The sequence below is a fragment of the Coregonus clupeaformis genome, unplaced genomic scaffold (assembly GCF_020615455.1).
Source record: "Coregonus clupeaformis isolate EN_2021a unplaced genomic scaffold, ASM2061545v1 scaf0554, whole genome shotgun sequence".
Lineage (NCBI taxonomy): Eukaryota > Metazoa > Chordata > Actinopteri > Salmoniformes > Salmonidae > Coregonus > Coregonus clupeaformis.
This window is the reverse complement of record NW_025534009.1, coordinates 143,387-168,689: the sequence shown is the minus strand read 5'-3', so window position 1 is coordinate 168,689 and position 25,303 is coordinate 143,387. Positions and strand designations below refer to the sequence as shown.

Here is a 25,303-nt window from a genome sequence, read left to right as displayed (position 1 = left end):
ATAGTCCAGTATAGTCCCTGTACAGTGGCTTGCGAAAGTATTCACCCCCCTTAGCATTTTTCCTATTTTGTTGCCTTACAACCTGGAATTAAAATTGATTGGGGGGTTTGTATCACTTGATTTACACTTTGAAGATGTAAAAAATATTTTTTATTGTGAAACAAACAAGAAATAAGACAAATAAACAGAACTTGAGCGTGCATAACTATTCACCCTCCCAAAGTCAATACTTTGTAGAGCCACCTTTTGCAGCAATTACAGCTGCAAGTCTCTTGCGGTATGTCTCTATAAGCTTGGCACATCTAGCCACTGGGATTTTTGCCCATTCTACAAGGCAAAACTGCTCCAGCTCCTTCAAGTTGGATGGGTTCCGCTGGTGTACAGCAATCTTTAAGTCATACCACAGATTCTCAATTGGATTGAGGTCTGGGCTTTGACTAGGCCATTCCAAGACATTTAAATATTTCCCCTTAAACCGCTCGAGTGTTGCTTTAGCAGTATGCTTAGTGTCATTGTCCTGCTGGAAGGTGAACCTCCGTCCCAGTCTCAAATATCTGGAAGACTCAAACAGGTTTTCCTCAAGAATTTAGCACCATCCATCATTCCTTCAATTCTGACCAGTTTCCCAGTCCCTGCCGATGAAAAACATCCCCACAGCATGATGCTGCCACCACCATGATTCACTGTGGGGATGGTGTTCTCGGGGTGATGAGAGGTGTTGGGTTTGCGCCAGACATAGCGCTTTCCTTAATGGCCAAAAAGCTCAATTTTAGTCTCATCTGACCAGAGTACCTTCTTCCATATGTTTGGGGAGTCTCCCACATGCCTTTTGGCGAACACCAAACGTGTTTGCTTATTTCTTTCTTTAAGCAATGTTTTTTTTCTGGCCACTCTTCCGTAAAGCCCAGCTCTGTGGAGAGTACGGCTTAAAGTGGTCCTATGGACAGATACTCCAATCTCCGCTGTGGAGCTTTGCGGCTCCTTCAGGGTTATCTTTGGTCTCTTTGTTGCCACTCTGATTAATGCCCTCCTTGCCTGGTCCATGAATTTTGGTGGGTGGCCCTCTCTTGTCAGGTTTGTTGTGGTGCCATATTCTTTCAATTTTTTAATAATGGATTTAATGGTGCTCCGTGGGATGTTCAGAGTTTCTGATATTTTTTTTGAACCCAACCCTGATCTGTACTTCTCCACAACTTTGTCCCTGACCTGTTTGGGGAGCTCCTTGGTCTTCATGGTGCCGCTTGCTTGGTGGTGCCCCTTGCTTAGTGGTGTTGCAGACTCTGGGGCCTTTCAGAACAGGTGTATATATACTGAGATCATGTGACAGATCACGTGACACTTAGATTGCACACATGTGGACTTTATTTAACTAATTATGTGACTTCTGAAGGTAATTGGTTGCACCAGGTCTTATTTAGGGGCTTCATAGCAAAGGGGGTGAATACATATACACGCACCACTTTTCCGTAATTAATTTTTTAGAATTTTTCTGCTAAATGACTAAAATGTAATAATGTCTTAGCAGGACTTCATGGCTTGACCTAACAGACACCTCCTATTTCTCCTCTCTTCCCTCACCCTCCCCCCTCCCCAGGACACGTTGAGGGAGTGCCCTACGGACTACGGGCCTGACTACTCCTGCAACCCCAGCCTGCAGTTCATCTCTCCCATGTACTTTGTGTCCTTTGTGTTGACGGCCCAGTTCGTCCTGATCAACGTGGTGGTGGCGGTGTTGATGAAGCACCTGGATGACTCCAACAAGGAGGCCAAGGAGGAGGCGGAGATGGATGCTGAGATTGAGCTGGAGCTGGCCACGGGGGCCCTCTGCTGCATGGGACCGGAGGGAGTCTGCGCAGGAGGGAAGAAAGGTGGAGGAGCAGGGGGAGGTGGCGGGGGAGGTGTGGGAGTTGGAGGAGGAGTGGAGAGAGGGATGGGAGTCCCAGGCAGTTCCTCCGGGGGGAATACGCATCATCATGTTGCAACAACGCATCCAGGCCCGCCGCACGATCCGAACAATCGCGATCTCTACTCTCCTGCACAGGTGAAATGGATGGATGAATTAATTAATTTATGTCCGTATGGCTCTGTGTCTGTTTCTGTCTATTTGTCTTTCTATTTTATATTATAGGAATTAGACATATAAACAGTCTGATACACTCGTGTGTAGTACATAGACCTAAGGTTGAGGTCATTATGAGGGAGAGAGAGAACAAGAACAGACAGAGGAGACGGAAAGATAATCAGAGACATTTAGTCTCCTTCCTGTTCTGACATCCTCAGTGTTTTAGACTGACAGCCCATCAGTCCTGTTTAACTCAGTTTGTCTGCTTGTTCACTCAACCTTTCATAATGTAATACAAAGGAACAGCCAGGGAAGATGGTCACACAGATACGGAGAGACGGCGAGAGAGATGGGAGAGAGAGAGACGGGAGAGAGAGAGATGGGAGAGAGAGAGATGAGAGAGAGAGAGGGGGAGAGGGAGATATTTTTCACCTTGTCGGCTCAGGTATTCAAATAACAGACATCATCTCTGAACAGGTCAGATTCAGTACAATGTCACCGTGACCCAGAGTGTGTCTCAAATGGCACCCTATTCCCTATATAGTGCACTACTTTTATGAATAGATGCTGATGAAAGAACAATGTGATTTTAGGGAGTTGAAGGGAGAGGGACATTTAAATAAATGTTAATCTAGCTGCACCTTTCACAGTGAATTTGCCTGGCGCTCTCTGTCACCATGGCAACCCTTGTTGTCAGTCTTCTGCGGCGAGGTAGATGAGCAAACACACACTGCACTGTGCATTTAATCACCTTTTCAATTCAAACTCAGGACCTCTGATATTAACCCGTCAGTGTGCACACACTCAAACACAAAGCCCTGGAAGACACACACACACGCACACACTCACAGTGAGATGACATGAAAACCTAATCATAGTGTGATGGCAAACACACACACGGATGACTCACCGGCTGCTTGCTACGATCTGTTCTACCTTTACATAGCTAAACATGGCATTACTGAGGAGCCATTTTTAGCTTTGTGTTGGCTGACAGAATAACTTAATAAGATAGGGAGAGCGAGAGGGAGAGAGGGAGGGAGGGAGAGAGGGAGAGGGAGGGAGAGGGAGAGGGAGGGAGAGAGAGAGAGAGAGAGAGAGAGAGAGAGAGAGAGAGAGAGAGAGAGAGAGAGAGAGAGAGAGAGAGAGAGAGAGAGAGAGAGAGAGAGAGAGAGAGAGAGAGAGAGAGAGAGAGAACAAGAATGCTATTTGGCTGACCCAAAATTAAGGACATCTTTGACTATGTACAGACTCAGTGAGCATAGCCTTGCTATTGAGAAAGGCCGCCGGGGGCAGACCTGGCTCTCAAGAGAATACAGTTTGTTTACTGTTAATTTTTTATTGTTTATTTCACTTTTGTTTATTATCTATTTCACTTGCTTTGGCAATGTAAACGTATGTTTCCCATGCCAATATAGAAAGGGAGAGAGAGAGATGGGGGAATGGAAAGAGAGGGAGAGAGAGAGATGGGGGAATGGAAAGAGAGGGAGAGAGAGAGATGGGGGAATGGAAAGAGAGGGAGAGAGAGAGATGGGGGAATGGAGATAGAGGGAGAGAGATGGGGGAATGGAAATAGAGGGAGAGATAGAGATGGGGGAATGGAGAGAGAGGGAGAGATAGAGACGGGGAATGGAGAGAGAGATGGGGGAGTGGAGAGAGAGAGTGGGAGAGAGAGAGATGGGGGAATGGAGAGAGAAAGGGAGAGAAGAGAGATAAGAGAGGGGGACCAGTGACAGAGGGGGAATAATGCGCTGACACTGTCTGGAATTAACTGAAGGGCTCTCTTTTTATCTATCTATCTATCTATATATCTATCTATCTATCTATCTATCTATCTATCTATCTATCTATCTATCTATCTATCTATCTATCTATCTATCTATCTATCTATCTATCTATCTATCTATCTATCTATCTATCTATCTATCTATCTATCTATCTATCTATCTATCTATCTATCTATCATATCTCTATATCTATATATCTATATCTCTATATCTCTATATCTCTATATCTCTATATCTCTATATCTCTATATCTCTATCTCTCTCTCTCTCTTTCTTTCTCTCTCTCTCTCTCTGTCTCTCTCTGTCTTTCTCTCTTTCTTTCTCTCTCTCTTTCGCTCTCTCTCTTTCTCTCTCTTTCTCTCTATCGCCCTCTCTCTCTTTCTCTCTCTCTCTCTCTCTTCTCTTTAAGGTGCACGTTCTCACCAGGTGGCCAGCACTATTGTTGTCTAGAAAAATGAATAACCTATTAGGACTAAGCCATAGTCATTCAGGCCTGTGTGCATTCGTGGGTGGGTGGGTGTGTGCGTGCGTGCGTGCATTTGCATGGGTGTCCGTGCATGTGTATGTGTTCCTTTGCTGTTTGGTAACACAGTCATTCAGGGCCTACTCCAGTGCTATTCTTAACAAGACACACAAGTGAACCCACACACACTGAGGAATATCTGTATAGATGTAGTCTATTGTTATATACTGTATAGTGATGGGGAAGAAATCGATACAGTTACATATCGGGATATTATCGTATTGATATATTGATATATTATATAGTTTGCACCAAAACTCCAATATTTTTCCTTCATAGCTTGTTCTCCATCTTCTATTTAAATAGGAGCCAATTTATTGTCAGCACTTTTATTTCCATGACTAATCAAAGAAAGCTCATTTTCTCATGTCTCTCTCTTGTCCCTCTGCAGCAGATATATGGTGAGCAATATGTTTGGAACATGGTATCGCAATAAAATCACAGTATTGAATCACAATACAGATAGAATCGTGAGAATCACAATACATATTGTATCGGCACCTAAGTATCGTGATTATATCATATCGTGAGGTCCCTGGCAATTCCCAGCCCTAGTTATATACATATACTGTAGATATATTTTATAAGCCAGGTTTATTTTGGTAACAATAAAGACATAGTTAGACTGAGCAAGGACTGTAACCTGTTGCTACTGGCAAACACTTTTAAACAACAGCTGCCTTCCTATATGTAAAACATTGGCTGGTGAGTGGATGTGTATGTGGGTTACAGTATAAGTGAGTTAGCAGTGTTAGACAATGGCTGCAGTTTTATATAACTGTAACACTGACGGTACACTTTCCTGGATTTTTCCATTGCTGTGGATAAAGAAGAAGCGTAGCCTGTGGATTTAGCAGCCTATGACCCTGTTTCCTTAGTACTGTATGTATTTAGGGGAATGTTTCTTAGTACTGTATGTATTTAGGGGAATGTTTCTGCAGAGAAGACCATATGGATGGGCCGTGTACAGCACAGGGGGATAGTAACTAGATGGACATCCTAGAATGAACAGGAGCAGTGTGTTAGTTTTTGGAACTTCTGTCCTTTGTAACATGGCCAAATAGTGATGACCCTATCTCTGCCTGTGTGGTTATCTGGTATTTGTGAATGGCTTTCAACTGCATTTCAGCCAATCAGATTGCAGATTTCTCTGAACCTGTTTTATAACCTTTTAATATTATAAAAGTGTAAGTGTTATGGCTATAGGGGAAACAATGAAAGCACCACTTTCGAGGTTCCATTATCAACACAGGGCTCTGTAAAGGACCAATAGATTTTCTCTGTGAAAATAACACTTGACGGAATTACAGCAGTTCAGGAAATATGGGGCCAGTTCAGTTGCTGTTCTTTTTACTATTTTTCCAGTCAATCTAATAGCACTGAAGAAGATGAGATTCGAGATAGAAAAGGATATAATGAAGTTGAGATAGATTACTACTTGATTGTATTAATGTAATAACAGTCTGCCAGCTCCCTAAACGCTTATCTAATTTAGCTATTGAACATTTTAATAGAGACATATATCAAATCTATCACACTTTTTCCTCTGCTTGGTAACTCTTTCAGGCTATTGGGTCTCCTTAGGTTACTCTAGCTATGGCCATAGCATAACTCTGAAATATTAATGTAACCAGTTAATGTAACCAGTTTTGGTGTCAGTATGTTGTAACGCTACTTCTGTCAAGCTAAGGTCATCTGAAGATGTTACTAGATGTAGATGTTACTAGGTGTAGATGTTACTAGGTGTAGATGTTACTAGATGTAGATGTTACTAGGTGTAGGTGTTACTTGGTGTAGATGTTACTAGATGTATATGTTACTAGGTGTAGATGTTACTAGATGTAGATGTTACTAGGTGTAGATGTTACTAGATGTAGATGTTACTAAGTGTAGGTGTTACTTGGTGTAGATGTTGCTTGGTGTAGATGTTACTAGATGTAGGTGTTACTAGGTGTAGATGTTACTAGATGTAGGTGTTACTAGGTGTAGATGTTACTAGGTGTACAGCCCTGTGCTGTGATTCCTTAATGGTTTGACCCTTTGTAGGTGTACGTTAATAATAATATAATAATATGCCATTTAGCAGACGCTTTTATCCAAAGCTTACAGTCATGTGTGCATAAATCTTTACGTATGGGTGGTCCCGGGGATCGAACCCACTACCCTGGCGTTACAAGCGCCATGCTCTACCAATTGAGCTACAGAGATGCATTAACCCTATAATGCATCTATAATGAAGTTAGCATGTAATAACTGTGTGTTCCAGGACATGATATAATGAACCATGTAATAACTGTGTGTTCCAGGAGAGTCAGTGGCTGGACAGTGTGTCTCTGCTGATAAAGGACTCATTTGAAGGAGAGATGATTGACAACCTCTCTGGATCTGTCTTCCATCACTACTCCTCTAGCTCTCTTCCTGTCTGGAAGGACTGCAAGAGCCACCCGCAACTAGAGGTAAACACATGAACAATGCATATGTAGACGCACACACACACACACACACACACACACACACACACACACACACACACACACACTCAGTCACACACTTAGTTACACTTTTTATTACCTTTCAAATGTTCACACACAAGAACTCTGAAATATGCACATATGTAAATTCATATAGAACACACTCGCACACACACACACACATAAACACACACTATCCCCGCTGCTAGTTGTGTCCATCACAATGATAAAGTGGAATGGGCCACTCTGGAAAGTAATAACTGGGATTTGAACCTCTTCACCTGTTCTTTCGGCCTGTCTGCAGATGCTGTCAAACTATCAATCTGTCCTCTCCTCCTCTTTTACATGCTCCACCCACCTCTGATTGATCATGTCATGACACTCCCTCTCTCTCTCTCCTGACGTCTCTGTCTGCCCTTCAGCTATCTCCTGGGTTCTGTCGTTCCTGTGTGTGTGTGTGTGTGTGTGTGTGTGTGTGTGTGTGTGTGTGTGTGTGTGTGTGTGTGTGTGTGTGTGTGTGTGTGTGTGTGTGTGTGTGTGTGTGTGTGTGTTTGTGTGAGTGTGTGCGTGCGTGCGTGCGTGCGTGCGTGGTTTTGTGTTGTAAAGTATGTGTGATTGCAGTGATTGTTGTGCCCCGGGGCATGGAGAGACAACAACAACACTGAATCTTATTAAAAACTATTTTAAGGGGACGGTGGGCATGACTGCATTAAGACAACACTATATATACAAAAGTATGTGGAAACCCCTTCAAATTAGTGGATTTCGGCTATTTCAGCCACACCCGTTGCTGACAGGTGTATAAAATTGAGCACACAGCCATGCAATCTCCATAGACAAACATTGGCAGTAGAATGGCCTGACTGAAGAGCTCAGTAACTTTCAATGTGGCATCATCATAGGATGCCACCTTTCCAACAAGTCAGTTCATCAAATTTCTGCCCTGCTAGAGCTGCCCCAGTCAAGTGTAGGTTCTGTTATTGTGAAGTGGAAACATCTAGAAGCAACAACGGCTCAGCCGCGAAGTGGTAGGCCACACAAGCACACAGAACGGGATCGCTGGAGCACGTAGCGTGTAAAAACGTCTGTCCTCGGTTGCAACACTCACTACCGAGTTCCAAACTGCCTCTGGAAGCAACATCAGCACAAGAACTGTTCATCGGGAGCTTCATGAAATGGGTTTCCATGGCCAAGCAGCCGCACACAAGCTTAAGATCACCATGCGCAATACCAAGCGTCGGCTGGAGGGGTGTAAAGCACGCCGCCATTGGACACCGGAGCAGTGGAAACGTGTTCTCTGGAGTGATTGATCACCCTTCACCATCTGGCAGTCCGACGGACGAATCTGTGTTAGGCGGATGCCAGGAGAACGCTACCCGCCTGAATGCATAGTGCCAACTGTAAAGTTTGGTGGAGGAGGAATAATGGTCTTGGGCTGTTTTTCATGGTTCGGGCTAGGCCCCTTAGTTCCAGCGAAGGGAAATCTTAACGCTACAGCATACAATGACATTCTAGACGATTCTGTGCTTCCAACTTTGTGGCAAGGGGAAGGCCCTTTCCTGTTTCAGCATGACAATGCTCCTGTGCACAAAGCGAGGTACCTACAGAAATAGTTTGTCGAGTTCAGTGTGGAAGAACTTGACTGGCCTGCACAGAGCCCTGACCTCAACCCCATTGGACACCTTTGGGATGAATTGGAACGCCGACTGCGAGCCAGGCCTAATCCCCCAACATCAGTGCCCGACCTCACTAATGCGCTTGTGGCTGAATGGAAGCAAGTCCCTGCAGCAATGTTCCAACATCTAGTGGAAAGCCTTCCCAGAAGAGTGGAGGCTGTTATAGGATCAAAGGGGAGACCAACTCCATATTAATGCCCATGATTTTGGAATGAAATGTTCGACGAGCAGTTGTCCACATACTTTTGGTCATGTAGTATATAGGGTCTGTCTGGAAACAACCTAACAAAGGGACATGTGATAGGTAGGGCCCTGAGTTTCTCCTGACCACATCAGGGGCCTTTATCTCTGTTTCTCTGAACACGTTCCATCCTCCCAGTCTATTTTCCCTACCTTGTCTCTCTCTCTGTCTTGCTCTCTTTTTCTAATTATCTCCCCCTTCCCTCCCTCCCTCCTCCCTCCCTCTCCCCTCCTCCCCCCCTCCCTCTCTCTTTCTGCCTCCGGCGTACTGCAGTGGTAATTTACTGGTGTATATGAGCCGTGAATCTCTCTTTATGAACCTCTTTGTCTCACTCACCCACAGGCACATGTTCATATATCGGCCCCCTCCCTCACCCCATTGGATTTCAATTCTCTATTGTTTATGTGTCCATTCTCTCTCTCTCAGTTTTAGATAACTTTCTCTCTCTCCTTCACTTTCCCTCTCCCTTTCCCCCTCTTTTTCTCTCTATCTATCTATCTATCTATCTATCTATCTATCTATCTATCTATCTATCTATCTATCTATCTATCTATCTATCTATCTATCTATCTATCTATCTATCTATCTATCTATCTATCTATCTATCTATCTATCTATCTATCTATCTATCTATCTATCTATCTATCTATCTATCTATCTATCTATCTATCTATCTATCTATCTATCTCTCTCTCTCTCTCTCTCCCCCCCCCTCTTTCTCCTTCTCTCTCCCTCTCTCTCCCTCCCCCTCTACAGCAGATCCGGCTGGCAGAGATAGAGCAGGCGTCTCTGAGGTCAGACCAAATGTCAGACAAGTCGTCCTCTCCAGCCCTACCTGATGACCTCAGCCTGGACGACCAGAGTGTCCACCAGCTGCTGGTGCGGGAGTGCAAGGTAGAGATGGCGAGATGGAGGGGTTATAAATGGGAAAGGGTGTTTTGGAGGGCAATGGAGGGAGTTGAAACGTGGGACTGGGTAGCAGACCTGGGTTCAAATATTTTTGAGCATGCTTTAGCCATCCTGCAGTGCCAATAGGGCAAGGTCTTCCCTTTTAGAGGCTATTCCATAAGTTCCATTGCACCAGGCAAGTTCAATGAAGTGCAGCTAAAGTATTTGTAGGATTTCGAATACTATTTGAACCCTTGTCTGCTCAGGTCTGAGGATGGGGTGATAGAGGGGATGGACAGCGGGTTCCCTTGGTCTCCAGTACAGAAAGAATACTTGCATTCCAACAAAGGAAGCATGACATAAGGTTCCAGGGGCATACGAATGAATCCTGAATCCTGCTGAAGCTCTAATCTCCTGTACAGAGACCTTCAGGAATAGAAATCCATTCAATCTACTGCCTCCCCTCCGGCCTGTGAGGGCTATCTTCCTCTTTATCCTCTACTACATCGTTCCTCCCTTTCCTTTACCCCCCTCTGGCTATTACACCTCTGTCTGCCCCATCCCTCCCTATCTTCCTATCATCCCTCCCTGTGCGTTATCCTTCCCTCTAGTCATTTAATGCTGGTCAGAAGTGTGTGGGGGGTTGTGTATGTGTATGTGTGTTTATACCCGTTTTACTATACTTATGAGTACCAGAAGTAAGACATAGGTGTGTGTGTGTGTGTGTGTGTGTGTGTGTGTGTGTGTGTGTGTGTGTGTGTGTGTGTGTGTGTGTGTGTGTGTGTGTGTGTGTGTGTGTGTGTGTGTGTGTGTGTGTGTGTGTGTGAGTGTGAGTGAGAGAGAGAGAGAGAGACACACAGAGACACACACAGAGACACACAGACTCGGCTGTGTCCAGATAGCACACAAGGCTAACAGGGTTGCTATGGGGCATAATCAGTATTCCAGAGGTGATTTGAATCAGAAGTGCTCATAGTTGATAGTAATATCCGGATAAAGGTCCTAGTGGTTTCGCTTTTATTTTATTTAACTTTTATCTGAACCAGGAAGTCCATTACAGATAAAGAATCTCTTTAGATAAAAGTGTATGCTAGCAGGTTAGGAGCTTGGAAGCAAGCTGGCACTCCCTTCAGTACTGCACGCTATCATGCCCCACTCTACATTTAATTATTATAACAGACAACATAAACAGGTACAGTGTGTGTCAACATGTGTGTTTTCTCCCCCAGGATGAGAAGGGCAGTGACTCCCAGGGCTTAGAGGAAGCTGGTGGAGGAGGGGGCTCCCTGACCCAGGCCCAGACAGGGGGGTCGAGGCACTGCAGGGCCCACAGTTCAGTAGCCAAAGAGGGGACTCCACTGCTGGTGGAGGTGGGGGTCCATCAGAGACACGAGACCCCATCCCAACACAGCCCTGGTGAGTCCAGTCATACCCTCTGCTCCAGCCTCTCCAGCCTAATGTGTATTGCTGTATGTGTGTGTGTGTATATCGGAGGGGTTGGGGAAAAAAGCAACATTTTTATATATGCATTCGGAAAGTATTCAGACCCCTTCACTTCTTCTACACTTTGTTACATTACAGCCTTATTCTAAAATTGATTAAATATTTTTTTCCCCTCATCAATCTACACACAATACCCCATAATGACAAAGCAAAAACAGGTTTATAGGAATTTTTGCTCATTTATAAAAAATTAAAAACAGAAATACCTTATTTATATAAGTATTTAGACCCTTTGCTATGAGACTTGAAATTGAGCACAGGTGCATCCTGTTTCCATTGATCATCCTTGAGATGTTTCTACAGGCACAGATCTGGGGAAGGGTATCAAAAAATGTCTAAAGCATTGAAGGTCCCCAAGAACACAGTGGCCTCCATCATTCTTAAATGGAAGATGTTTAGAACCCCCAAGACTCTTCCTAGAGCTGGCCACCCAGTCAAACTGAGCAATCGGGGGAGAAGGACCTTGGTCAGGGAGGTGACCAAGAACCCAATGGTCACTCTGACAGGGCTCCAGAGTTCCTTGGTGGAGATGGGAGAACCTTCCAGAAGGACAACCATCTCTGTAGCACTCCACCAATCAGGCCTTTATGGTGGCCAGACGGAAGCCACTCCTCAGTAAAAGGCACAACAACCCACTTGGAGTTTGCCAAAAGGCACCTAAAGGACTCTCAGACCATGAGAAACAAGATTCTCTGGTCTGATGAAACCAAGATTGACCTCTTTAACCTGAATGCCAAGCGTCATGTCTGGAGAAACCAGGCACCGCTCATCACCTGGCCAATACCATCCCTACGGTGAAGTATGGGGGTGGCAGCATCATGCTGTGGGGATGTTTTTCAGCGGCAGGGACTGGGAGACTGTCAGGATCGAGGGAAAGATGAACGGAGCAAAGTACAGAGAGATCCTTGATGAAAACCTGCTCCAGAGCACTCAGGTCCTCAGACTGGGACGAAGGTTCACCTTCCAATAGGACAATGACTCTAAGCACACAGCCAAGACAACGCAGGAGTGGCTTCGGGACAAGTCTCTGAATGTCCTTGCCAATATCTCTGGAGAGACCTGAAAATAGCTGTGCAGCGACTCTCCCCATCCAACCTGAAAGAGCTTGAGAGGATCTGCAGAGAAGAATAGGAGAAACTCCCCAAATAAAGGTGTGCCAAGCTTGTAGCGTCATACCCAAGAAGACTCAAGGCTGTAATTGCTGCCAAAGGTGCTTCAACAAAGTACTGAGTAAAGGGTCTGAATATTTATGTAAATGTGATATTTCCGTATTATTATTATTATTTATTTATTGGGGGGGGGGGCAAACATTTAAAAAAAAATGTTTTTGCTTTGTCATTATGGGGTATTGTGTGTAGATTTAATTTAATTTAATCCATTTTAAATTTCGTAACCAAATGTGGAAAAAGTGAAGGGGTCTGAATACTTTCCGAATGCACTGTATATGGACTATCTTATCTTTTCACATTAACCAAACCTGCAATAAAATCTTCAAATCGGTGTACGCGACCAGTAAACTTTGATTTGATTTGAACTGAGCTGAGCTAAGCTGAGCTGTACTTAGCCAGCCCAGCACAGTCCAGGTTGGTCCTACACTCTTAGAAAAAAGGGTCTTCGGCTATCGCCATAGGAGAACCCTTTTGTTTCCAGGTAGAATTCTTATGGGTTCCATGTAGAACCCTCTGTGGAAAGGGTTCCACATGGAACCCAATAGGGTTCTACCTGGAACCAAAAAGGGTTCTTCAAACGGTTCTCCTATTGGGACAGCCGAAAGAACCCTTTTAGGTTCAGGTAATGTATTTTTAAGAGTGTATTCATGGGTTGCACCTCCGTCGCTCGGTTGCGTCTTGACATTTTTATGAACGTTTTCCAGCCGCTCTCCGCCATAGTGGTGCCCGAAAGTCGAGTGATGCCCAGTCATTCTGAACGGGTTCTAATGACTGTTTCATCTAAATTACACTATAGTGGCCTGGAAATATGATGACATTGCTAAAGTAGGCAAATAATTAGTGGGAAACAACTTTGCCATCCTTATCATGTCGTTTCTTTGGAGTGGCATATTGCCTTAGCAAAATGCGTAAAACATTGCTAGCAATGCTAACATTACCTAGCTAAAATTCGGTCCCCGCAATCTTAGCTAGTTAGCTAAAGTTATACTGCATCTTAAGTCAGTCTGGCAACATCACAATGATGACAACAGGTTTTCCTACTAATTAGTTGCCTTCTTTTGAAATGCCATCTTGTTTCCAAGCCACTATAATGCACTTTAGACAGAATCTTCATTAGCGCCAATTGAGAATGTATTAAGTAGAACATTCAGTCGGACGCAGTGCCTAAATAGAATCTTCATAACAGTATTTTTAACGCAACGTGCAATCCATGAATAGAGTGAATCAGACATCACAGTACAGTGCAATACAGTACAGTGGCATTGTTGTACTCCCTGGAATCATCTGTATTATTTGCCTGGTCTTTGTTAGTCTAATCATCAATATCAGTAATGACTGTTTATCCCTACAGGCTAAATGGATTGTATTTATGTGGTGTTGTCACGCCCTGACTCTGAGTCAGGGTGTGTATTTTTTGTGGTTATGTTCTATGTTGGATTTTCTATGTTTTAGATCTAGAATGTGTAGATCTATGTTGGCCGGGGTGGTTCCCAATCAGAGGCAGCTGTAGCTCGTTGTCTCTGATTGGGGACCATACTTAGGCAGCCTTTTGGCACCTGTTAGTTGTGGGATCTTGTTCCGTGTGAGGTATGTTATTTGTCTACCTAGGACTTCACGTTTCGTTTGTTGTTTTTGTTGTGTGTTTATTCGCTTAATAAACATGTATGCTTATCACGCTGCGCCTTGGTCCTTCTCGTCCGTAAACGATCGTGACAGAAGATCCCACCATATGAGGACCAAGCAGCGTGTCCAGGAGCAGACAGCATGGACCTGGGAGGAGATCCTGGACGGAAAGTGATCCTGGACTTGGGAGGAGATTCAGGCCGGGATGGATCGCCGTCCTTGGGAGGAGACAGTGGAGGCGCGATATAGAGAGGAGCAGCGGCAACGCGGAAGGCGCCGGCCGAGGAAGAAGCCCGAGAGACAGCCCCAATAATTTGTTTTGGGGGGGCTAAAAGGGTGGTTGGCGGCGCCTAGAGGTAGAGCAGAGCCAACTCCCCGTACTCACGCGAGGAGGAGTGTGACTGGGCAGGCTCCGTATTATGCGGAGCTACGTACTGTGTCGCCAGTGTTCCGGCACAGTCCTGTACGTCCTGTGCTAGCACCACGCACGTGTCGTGCGAAGATGGGCATTCAGCCAGGACGGGGTGTGCCGGCTCAACGCTCCTGGTCTCCAGTACGCCTCCTCGGTCCCCCGCATATCCTGCGCCTGTTCTACGAGCTGTATCGCCAGTGCGCGTGCACAACCCAGTGCGTCCTGTGCCAGCGCCCCGCATGTGTAGTGCGAAAGTGGGCAGCCAGCCAGGACGGGTTGTGCCAGCTCTCCGCTCCAGACCTCCAGTCCGCCTTCACAGTCCGGTCCGGCCCGTTCCTGTCCCTCGCACCAAGCCAGTGGTGCGCGTCGCCAGCCCGGTCCGGCCTGTTCCTGCCCCTCGCACCAAGCCTGTGGTGCGCGTCGCCAGCCCGGCCCGGCCTGTTCCTGCCCCTCGCACCAAACCAGTGGTGTGCGTCGCCAGCCCGGCCCGGCCTGTTCCTGCCCCTCGCACAAAGCCTGTGGTGCGCGTCGCCAGCCCGGCCCGGCCTGTTCCTGCCCCTCGCACCAAGCCAGTGGTGCGCGTCGCCAGCCCGGCCCGGCCTGTTCCTGCCCCTTGCACCAAGCCAGTGGTGCGCGTCGCCAGCCCGGTCCGGCCTGTTTGTGTCCCTCGCACCAAGCCTGTGGTGCGCGTCGCCAGTCCGGTACGGCCCGTTCCTGCTCCCCGCACCAAGCCTGTGGTGCGCGTCGTCAGCCCGGTCCGGCCCGTTCCTGCTCCCCGCACCAAGCCAGTGGTGCGTGTGTCCAGTCCGGCACGGCCCGTGCCTGTTCCACCGGTGCCTGGTCCGGCACCGGTCAGCTGCTCCACTCCGGAGCCAGAGCAATCCGCTCCACCGGGGTCCGGTCCAACTCCGGTCAGTGGATCCACTCCGGAGCCAGAGCAATCCGCTCCACCGGGGTCCAGTCCAGCTCCGGTCAACCGCTCCACTCCGGAGCCAGAGCAGTCCGCTCCACCGGTGCCTGATCCAGCTCCGGTCAGCGGCTCCACTCCAGAGCCAGAGCAGTTCGATCCACCGTCGTCGGGTCCAGCTCCAGTCAGCGGTTCCAGTCCAGACCCAGACGTCAGCCCCTCTCCAGGTTCGGGGTCTCCCACACCAGGGTCCAGACAGGGCTTGGTACGTCGTGGGAGGAAGGAGAGGGGAAGCAGCGCGCCGAGGTCCAGACCAGACCAGGGGCGCAACAGGGAGGTGGAAAGTAAGTGGTGGTCACGCCCGGAGCCGGATCCACCTCCGAGGCGGAATGCCCACCCGGCCCCTACCCTGTTATGTTTATGTGGCGCGGTCGGAGTCCGCACCTTTGGGGGGGGGTACTGTCATGCCCTGACTCTGAGGACTTGTATTTGTTGAGTCAGGGTGTGTATTTTTTGTGGTTATGTTCTATGTTGGATTTTCTATGTTTTAGATCTAGAATGTGTAGATCTATGTTGGCCGGGGTGGTTCCCAATCAGAGGCAGCTGTAGCTCGTTGTCTCTGATTGGGGACCATACTTAGGCAGCCTTTTGGCACCTGTTAGTTGTGGGATCTTGTTCCGTGTGAGGTATGTTATTTGTCTACCTTGGACTTCACGTTTCGTTTGTTGTTTTTGTTGTGTGTTTATTCGCTTAATAAACATGTATGCTTATCACGCTGCGCCTTGGTCCTTCTCGTCCGTAAACGATCGTGACAGGTGTTTCACTCGGGATCTAGATGGAATAGTATATTTGCCTTACAGCCTTTCTCTCTGTCCCCAGATGGGGCCTCCTGCAGAAGCACTAAGGCAGGAGAAGGATCAGATGATGGAGGAAGAGGAGGAGGAGGAGGAGGAGGAGGAGGAGGAGAAGGAGGAGGAGGAGGTGGAGCGGCCAGTGCCTCTGGTTCTCCTGCTCTTATCCGTCTGCCAGCGGAGTTCTTCCACCCTGTGGCAGCAGCGGCCCTGCCTGCGCCCCTTAGGGCCAGAGTAGGGCGCACCTCGCAGGGTCTCAGACTCACCTCCCCGGCCTCCTGGGCCTCCCTGCGCTCCCCAGGAGCCCACAGCCGGGTGCTCTGCACGCAGGTAAGACCTGGCTGTATGTATGTAACAGACACCAACACACTGAATAGTGTACATCCTATAGGGTCTAATGTTAGATCGAGAAATGTACACAAACCTCAGGCTTCCCTCTGATTGGCTAATGTATGTGTCCACCCCCTTGTTACCTTTAATGAGTGTCTGCCACACTGTTTGGTGCTGTTATGACCCTTTTGTGTTGTACACCATAGACTGCCACCAGACCAACCAACAGACTGCACAGTACACATTGCACATCCTACAGTATAGTCAGCCAAACATGGACTCTAACGTTGTTATATATTACAATATCTCACTCCACATCTCCACCCTGCCCCTCTCTCTCTGTCCTCAGTACCCGTCCCATAGTGACTCGTCTCTGGCCACGGGGAGCTCCGATGGCAGCCTCCAGACCACCCTGGAGGAAGGACTCAGCTTCAGTGTTTCGCCCCCTCAAGACCTGAAGCCCCCTCTCCCCCTGCTCTGCCCCCTGCCCCACCCGCTCCCTGAGGACTCCACCAGCTGCCCACCAGGCCAGACTCTGAGACCGCGGCCCAGCCCCTCGTCAGGCCCTGCCCTCACCCTCCAGGCCACTCGGGGCCACCAGCGGAGCCAGAGCAGCGGCAGGGGTAGCATCAGCCCCGGCTACACCCGGGAGGACTCCATGAACCCCGATCTGTGCGACCTGGAGGACCTGGGCATCGGGATCAGTTCGTCCATCGGGGGGTGTAGCTCCAGCCAGGCAGGCAACAGCGAACACTTGTCGGAGACGCTAAGCAGCCTGTCGCTCACATCGTTGCTCTCGCCCGCCTCCCTGGCGCCCCCAGGGGTGAAGAAATGCAACAGCACGGGGAGCTTGGACCAGGGGGCGAGGAGGGGGGAGGGGAGACAGATCCTAGGATTGGAGTTGGACTCCCAGGGCTTCCTGGCCAACCCGTGGGGAGAGAGTGGGGGAGAGGCAACGGAGGGACAGTTGGGAGAGGCAACGGGCCTCAAGGGGAATAGCTCAAGCCAAACGACAGTAGGGTCCTGTAGTAAAAACAGATGAAGCCTGAATCCTTTGTTGTCTACTACCACTCCTATTAGGATTCATCAACCCATACTGTTCCTCTCTGTCCCCCTCAGGCAGAGAGAAGTTTGACGTTTTTGACAACGTGTGATGTAATCCCGTGAATTCCTATAACCAAACCCCTCCCTCTCTCTATATATATATATATTTATGTTTATAACCCCCCTGTCCCATTTTGTGCTACCCTGTGGCAGTGGTTCAGGTGTGGAGGGTCAGAGGTCAAACGGTGGAAGGTTAAAGGGGATTACAGGTGTGACCCCTGTGGTGGGGGATGGGATGGACCCCCCATTGTACCCCTCTGGAGGAGAAGGACCCCCAGAGTAGGAGACAGACCAGGAGGGCTGCATCATCATATCAGGGAGATATACATAGAAGACATAGACAGAGACAAGCTGAGACAGAGATCTAACGAGAACATTTTTGTCTTATCATCGTTCCTGTTTTCCTGTTTGTTTTCCTTTTTTCTTCGGCTTCACAGAAGTTTAAAATGCAAAAATAGAATATCTAAAAAAAAACTGAGCTGATCAAGCCAACAGTGTGGCTGTACGTCGCGGTGTAGGAGGAGGCTGTATGTACGTTGCGGTGTAGGATGAGGCTGAATGTACGTCACGGTGTAGGAGGAGGAAGTTTCTCCTGGAGGGCAGAAGCCAGATCTAATTCCCATCTGTTGTGGCAGACGGAGGCTACAGGTCCTTGTGTGTGGAGTGGAGGAGGGCTGAGGAGGCCTCGGTTGAACAGAGGTAGTGTAGAGTTCAGTTGAGAAGGAGTGCTGAGACTTAGGTAGCAAAGGCATGCATTAACTTATCATCACCATCACCTAACCCCTTCCCTCCACCGGTACTTTTCAGGAAGGTGTGTGTGAGTGTGAGTGTGTGTGTGAGTGTGTGTACGTGTGTGTGTCTAAGTGATAGTACAACAGGAAAAAGAGAGACCATACTAAGATCCCACTCCTGCATGCAGTGGTTTGTGAAATGGCTATTTGATCCCAGCGCCACTCACTCAGAGAGGAGAACAGGGAATGAATAAGAGAGACAGGACAGCCTGCTATATCCACTCACAGTAGGAGAGCCTCTCTGTCAAAGACACTGGCCCTCCTGAGACAAACAAACTGAGGTGAGGAGACGAGACGAGCACCATTCACTCTGGGAGATGAAAAACTCACACCTGCATACAGTTGCTTCACAATGGGATGTGTGTGAAATTCAAACCTGTCACTTCTTTCTCTTTGTCACTTTGCGAAAATAAGGAAGGAAGAATATATCAGAGATATGAATTCCAGACCACTAGAGCCTCCTCCTAGAAGATGGAGGCAGTTTGCCTGCATGATGGAATTATTGCATTTTACCAAGAGTTTTAATATATATACCGAAGTGTATCAAGATGTCAATGTTGGGATGATAATTATAAAGTGGTTTCTATTCCAATATTTTTTTAGAATACAGAATAGGAGCGCGACAGTGTTGTCATGACTTTGTCCTTAACCTATACCTTACCCGTACGATTTCTCGTATAACTTATTGTCGAAAACCTTTTGTCTGCAAGTGGCTTTCAGTTTTATAATGTGGGGTTAAAAATATATACTTTTTATTATTAAAAGTGTGTGGAGAGAACAAACAAGCAAAAATAATTAAATAAGCTCTGTGCGCTGAAGAAAAAGTTCCCTTGGGCACACGGAACTTTGGGAATTTTCGTTCCTCCTGGAATTTTGGATTTTGGAATCCCAGATGAAGACAAAAGGAGGGAAGGGCCATAATTTCGCAGCACAGGAGAACATTTCCTAATCACAGACATTCCAGGGACGAACAGGGAACGTTGTTGCTTAGCTTAGCCTTCTATGCTAACACCAAGACGAAAAAACATTGCTGATCTTTTTGAAAGCTTTAATTTGAGTGTCATACAATACATAATGACACATTGAATTATTGACACATCAATGTTCCTTAGCATGGTTATGGGATTGCAATAGGATGCTTCTCCTTGTTTAAAATAAACGTAATACACTCACCCCTTCTATCTCTCTCTCTAACACACATCTGTAGTAGCAAACCCTAGTTTTGATATCAAGCTGTCACTGTAACAATTAATGAACTTTGCATATTTTCCCAACTTTTTGGTATGCCACTCAGTACATCTGAGATGAAGTGGCCATCTTAGCCTGACCTAGAATACACTCTTGTACTCCTAGTGTTTTTTTGTGTGTTTTTTTTCTCATTGAGGTGATGAGCAAAGTTTGGTTTGACCTGTTTAATGAACTTCATTGCCATTTAATTTCATCACAGGTGATTTGTCTTTAACATGTTTGTAACATGTGGGATATCGGTGAGTGATTATTGCTATGGGTTGTCTGTTACTATAACTTCAGGAGATGCCACTTTATTATTATAGTCCACACCTGGACCGTCTTGGTTAATGGTGGTGGGAATAGGTAGAAGTTGCCCCTAACCACTGATACAGGGTCAGATATTAGTTAATCCCCTTAATGTTTAAGGTTAGAATAAAGGGTTGAGTAATCTGATCCTAGATCTGTGGTTAGGGGCGACTTCTACCTCAAGGTGTTTTAGAAGTAAAACATGAGTGTGTGGGTTGACAGGAACCATAACGAAACCTTGAAGGGCTGTTTTAGCTTCAAAGATGTTCTCATAAATGACGAGACAAACCTCTTAAGTCAATGACTATGGCATCAAAGGTAAGCCTAACGGCACAGCAATAAATGTTCTATGTGTTTGCCCTGAGTACATGATGTCATAGTAGTTCTTATCTCACCACAGTATAATTGTAGCCTGCTGTATCATGCCCTTTTTCTGACAAAACAACAATGTCCTTGTGGAGTTTTTCTGCCTTCTGAACTAACAGCCAATCAGAATACATTTCTGACTTTCCGGAGACCAATCAGGAGAGAGCTGGGCTGCCACTGGATCAGATGAACACGAGGTCATTTAGAACTCAGGGTCGAGGGATCAAACCACTAGAGAATAAAGTGTACATATGTCAACAGAGGAATTTCCAGTGAGATGGTACAGTACTTTAACACACAACATGCTACAATGCACAGTGCCTGATGTATATATAAAACTGTACATAACTTTTACTGTATGCTATGCTATCAACAATAATGACAACATCTAAAATATATGCAGTTTGTGGAGATTTAAAGCATACAACCAATCAAACCTTTTATTTTACATGATAGATCCACAGATACAATTGTTATTGTATCATGGAACGTGAAGGGAATGAACAAGCCAATGAAGATCCACAAAATATCACACAGTGGACCATGGATTTCCCCACATGTGCAGGGTTCAGAGAGAAACTAGCATTGACAGGAAGCATTTCCCTGACATGAATCTGACATATTCCCATTCTCCACCCAACAGCAGAAACGTGTTAGCTAGTACAGTCGCTGTAACATATTAGTCTGAGATAGTGACCTCACTCAGAGAGTGACTGCTTTGGTTCAGGGGAATTAGAATACATACACACCATATCTGACCAGGTGTAGAGGGTGTAGAGGGTGTGGAGGGTGTAGAGGGTGTAGCGGGTGTAGCGGGTGTGGAGGGTGTGGAGGGTGTGGAGGGTGTAGCGGGTGTGGAGGGTGTGGAGGGTGTAGAGGGTGTAGCGGGTGTAGCGGGTGTGGAGGGTGTAGCGGGTGTGGAGGGTGTAGCGGGTGTGGAGGGTGTGGAGGGTGTAGCGGGTGTAGAGGGTGTGGAGGGTGTAGCGGGTGTGGAGGGTGTGGAGGGTGTAGCGGGTGTAGAGGGTGTAGCGGGTGTGGAGGGTGTAGCGGGTGTAGAGGGTGTGGAGGGTGTAGCGGGTATAGAGGGTGTGGAGGGTGTGGAGGGTGTAGAGGGTGTAGAGGGTGTGGAGGGTGTAGAGGATGTGGGTGTAGAGGGTGTAGAGGGTGTACAGGATGTGGGTGTAGAGGGTGTAGAGGGTGTGGGTGTAGAGGGTGTAGAGGGTGTACAGGATGTGGGTGTAGAGGGTGTACAGGATGTGGGTGTAGAGGGTGTAGAGGATGTGGGTGTAGAGGGTGTAGAGGATGTGGGTGTAGAGGGTGTAGAGGGTGTACATGATGTGGGTGTAGAGGGTGTAGAGGGTGTGGGTGTAGAGGGTGTAGAGGATGTGGGTGTAGAGGGTGTAGAGGGTGTACAGGATGTGGGTGTAGAGGGTGTAGAGGGTGTGGGTGTAGAGGGTGTAGTGGGTGTGGGGGTTGTGGAGGATGTAGAGAGTGTAGAGGATGTGGAGGGTGTGGAGTGTGTAGAGGGTGTGTGGATTGGTGGGTCGTTGGGTAGGTAACATACTGTATCTAGCTGGACAGAGTGTATAATGCAGAGTGAAATGAGAAGTAAGGGGAGAATGAGAGATAGAAAGAGAGTGAAAGACAACAGGTTGTTAGCATTGCCTGACTGCAGGGCCGGCTCCATTTATAAGCGAATTACCGACCGGGCATGAAGGGAACGTGTCCAGGGGCCCTGACCTTCAGGGGGGCCCCATTTGATTTTGTTAGCCACTCTCACTCAGATATAATTTTAACATGGCAAAATAAGTCATGGCAAAATGTGTTGAATTTCAGGAAATTAGCTTTAAAACTTTCTCTCTGCCCCATGGCCAAATTAGTAGAATTGCATGAAATGTGTTATAAAATTGGAAAATGTTCTCTCTATCCCATGGCAAAATGTGTAGAATTACAAAAAACATTTTCCCTTTTTGGGGGGCTTAGGGCCCCCAAAAGGCTAGAGCCGGCCCTGCCTGACTGAGCCGGTGGTGCAAGAGCACATTACCCATGCACATTAAACTCTGAGGTGTTGTTAACCCCCCACCATCCCACCAACCCCTCAAACCTCCCTATCCTTCCCTCAGGCCTCTGTTCTTCAAATGTCACAGTGGGGGGTGAGTGTGTGTGCCTTCTATCTGCACGTGGCCTGTTGCCAAAGTTCAAATCTCCCCTAGAGACTGAGGGGTTGAGGCTGGTTGTAGCTCTGTCTCATTGCTCTGCTACTCTCCATGCCAGACCAAGGTTCACAGGTCAGTGTTATTGACCTCTAGGTAGCATTCCATGCCAGACACAGAATCCTAGACACAGAGGCTGTTGAAAGAGACTAATCCCAGGTAAAACAAGACCAAGGTCATTGAAGAGCTCTGCAAAACTCAGGGGCATTAGACAGACAACCTCAATCTCCATAAACTCAAGTGTTTGATAGATTTTTCTCTGCGAACAGCAAGGTTGGACGCACTTCTACTATGGCCTGTCGGAGCCTAGCATTGGTTTTATAAAATGCACTATGTCTTCCACATTTTAATCATACAGGCCATAGTTCCTCATCTTCCGAAAACCTATAACGAGTACAGGAGTAGTTGCAGGAATAAAAAGGACCAGAGTATTTTAATCCTCGTTCACATACCCCCCTTAAATAAAGTTCTCAGCTCGGATTTTAAATCAAAGTGATTTTCTCCCGGCTTCGACGTTGGACTTGATTAAAGTGGATGATGGCAGACTTCTTTTCAAAGCAGGGAACATTTTCTGGTGGAGACAGGTTAGGTAAAATTAGGAATTAAGGAGTCAGCCCAGAGCCCTGAGGTCCCTTCAAATGGTCTGAGCACCAAATGAGTTCCAACCATATTTATCTCATTACTGGTTCAGCCCAGGCTACAGAGGCAAGGGTGTAGCGAAACTTCTGACATCCCCGTAACTTTTGGTGTTTGATCAGGAAATGGTGGATGTGAGGTAATTAGAGGTGTTTTACAGTGCTTGTAGCTTAATGAGACACTTATGGTGAGAAGGATGGTTTTAGATAAGAGAAGGGGTGGCGGCGAAATAAGTTTTGAAAACAGAGAAGATACGCTGTAGTAAATTGCTAATAAAGTGCTACTGTGTATTCCCTTGGATCATCATGATCTACAATGGGTTACCAAGTGATCTCCGGCTGTCTACATTAGTATTTTAAACTCGTATCCTTTTTGGTGTTTTGGAGGTGGCTCATATTGTTTACTTCTCATATGTTATATGGTGAACGTATTCTTTGAGGTGAAGGAGTATTTGGGGGATATTTTAATTAATTCAATATTTATATTTTCCCTCCCCTCTCTCCTTCCTTCCTCCAAACCCTCCCTCCCCTCCCCCCCTCTCCCTCCCTCCCTCCCTCCCTCCCTCTCTCTCTCTCGTTCTCCCAGACTAAGTACTTGATCACAGCTGTGAGAAACCTTGCCAAAAAGCTCACACTTCCACACACCTGAGGCCCAACACACACACACACATGCGCGCACCCTCGCGTCAAGGCTGCTTATGGAAAACCGCTGCTTTTTTCCGTCAAGGCCATGTGTAGAGCCCTGCGAGTTGTCCAGGCCCATTGATTTAACCAGCGACACCAGAGACAAAGATAAAGGAAGATTATAGAAGCAGCACAACAAAAGGATCAGTGAACCAGTAGACAAACTGAGTAACAGAGGACTGAATGAGATCAGGAAATGGCTGTCGATCCACAACCCTGAAGAGATTTGAGCGGAAACCAAAATATGTTCTGATTCTCTCTCACTCCCCCTCTCTCCATCTCACTCTCTCCTCTGATTTCATTTTAGCTCTGTAAAGGTGGTATTTTCTAGCGTTCTATACAACCAGACCTACGCATTGTCTCCAGTTCAAAAGGCCTGTGAATGAGCTGATGTTGGTAATGACGCTTTGAACTTGCCGTGCTAGGCACCTGGTTTTTCTGGTGCTCTCGCTCTCTCGCTCTCTCTCTTTCTTTCTCTCGTTCTCTCTCTCTCTCTCTCTCACTTTCTCTCTCTTTCTCTCTCTTCTCTCTCTTTCCTCATCCTGTGTGGTGTTGAGTAGACTAATTGGAGGGATCCAGCCCACTGTAGCACTGGGGCGGCAGGTAGCTTAGTGGTTAAGAGCGTTGTGCCAGTAACCGAAAGGTCGCTGGTTCTAATCCCCGAGCCGACTAGGTGAAAAATCTGTCGATGTGCCCTTGAGCAAGGCACTTAACCCTGATTGCTCCTGTAAGTCGCTCTGGATAAGAGCGTCTGCTAAAATGACTAAAAATGAAAAAATGTAGCAGGTATTGCGAGGGAGTGTGGTATAAAACCAGGGAGTGTGTTAAACGTTTATCTGAGGATCAGTGGTGAATATGGACAAGCTGATGTGATTTTATCCTTCTGGACTAAATTTGTCCCCTCTCCCTCTCTTTCTTCCGATCTCCATATCTCTCTTTCTCCCTTCCTCTCAGAGGTAAAGTCATTAGTAATGTAAGAGTACCTATGAAAAGGAAACTGGGAGCGATAGATATGTGGGATTATTTGCTGAATATGCTGGTTTCATATGTTAGATGGATTTCATTATAGTTATCCGTGGTTAATGTTCATAGTATCTCTGGCTATTGTAAGACAACGCTCACAGCTGGTTAAAGATATCCAACCCATGACATTGTAGGAAATGTATATATGTGAAATTGATATTCTGTAAAGAGTTAAAAACAACCTCCACCTTTGAAGTTTTCTGTAACATGATTTAAATTGCACATAGGGAGGGTTCAGTGAAGCCAAAATGTCCTCAATTTATATATACATTGAAAACAGCAGGTACTATCACAGAATGGTAAAGTACTATGCTTACACTGCAGTAAGCATGCTTAATTAGCATATGGTTGTAGCATGGGCGCTTATTAACATGCAAATGTTAAACAAATTATCTGATGAGATGCTAATGTTGTTTTGTTTGAGGTGCTGTTGTCTCCCCTCTCTCTCTCTCCAGACATACCATATTTCTTCCAGGCAGTCCCATGAAGTGCCAATATTCTTGTTATT

The 25,303-nt window shown here is 46.7% G+C and overlaps 1 protein-coding gene across 1 annotated transcript in view; it reads left to right on the top strand.

The window, feature by feature from the left end:
* Positions 1 to 20,238, top strand: part of LOC121551825 (voltage-dependent T-type calcium channel subunit alpha-1I-like) — a gene marked incomplete at its 5' end in the record, with an annotated part of 142,348 nt that extends 122,110 nt beyond the window's left edge. Inside the window, 6 exons of the mRNA XM_045215917.1 lie at positions 1,595 to 1,906; positions 6,679 to 6,828; positions 9,517 to 9,654; positions 10,878 to 11,018; positions 16,246 to 16,443; positions 16,793 to 20,238. Of these exons, the coding sequence (XP_045071852.1) occupies positions 1,595 to 1,906; positions 6,679 to 6,828; positions 9,517 to 9,654; positions 10,878 to 11,018; positions 16,246 to 16,443; positions 16,793 to 17,485 (1,632 nt within the window). The remainder of the gene's footprint in view (positions 1 to 1,594; positions 1,907 to 6,678; positions 6,829 to 9,516; positions 9,655 to 10,877; positions 11,019 to 16,245; positions 16,444 to 16,792) is intronic.
* Between the last annotated feature and the right edge of the window lie 5,065 nt (positions 20,239 to 25,303).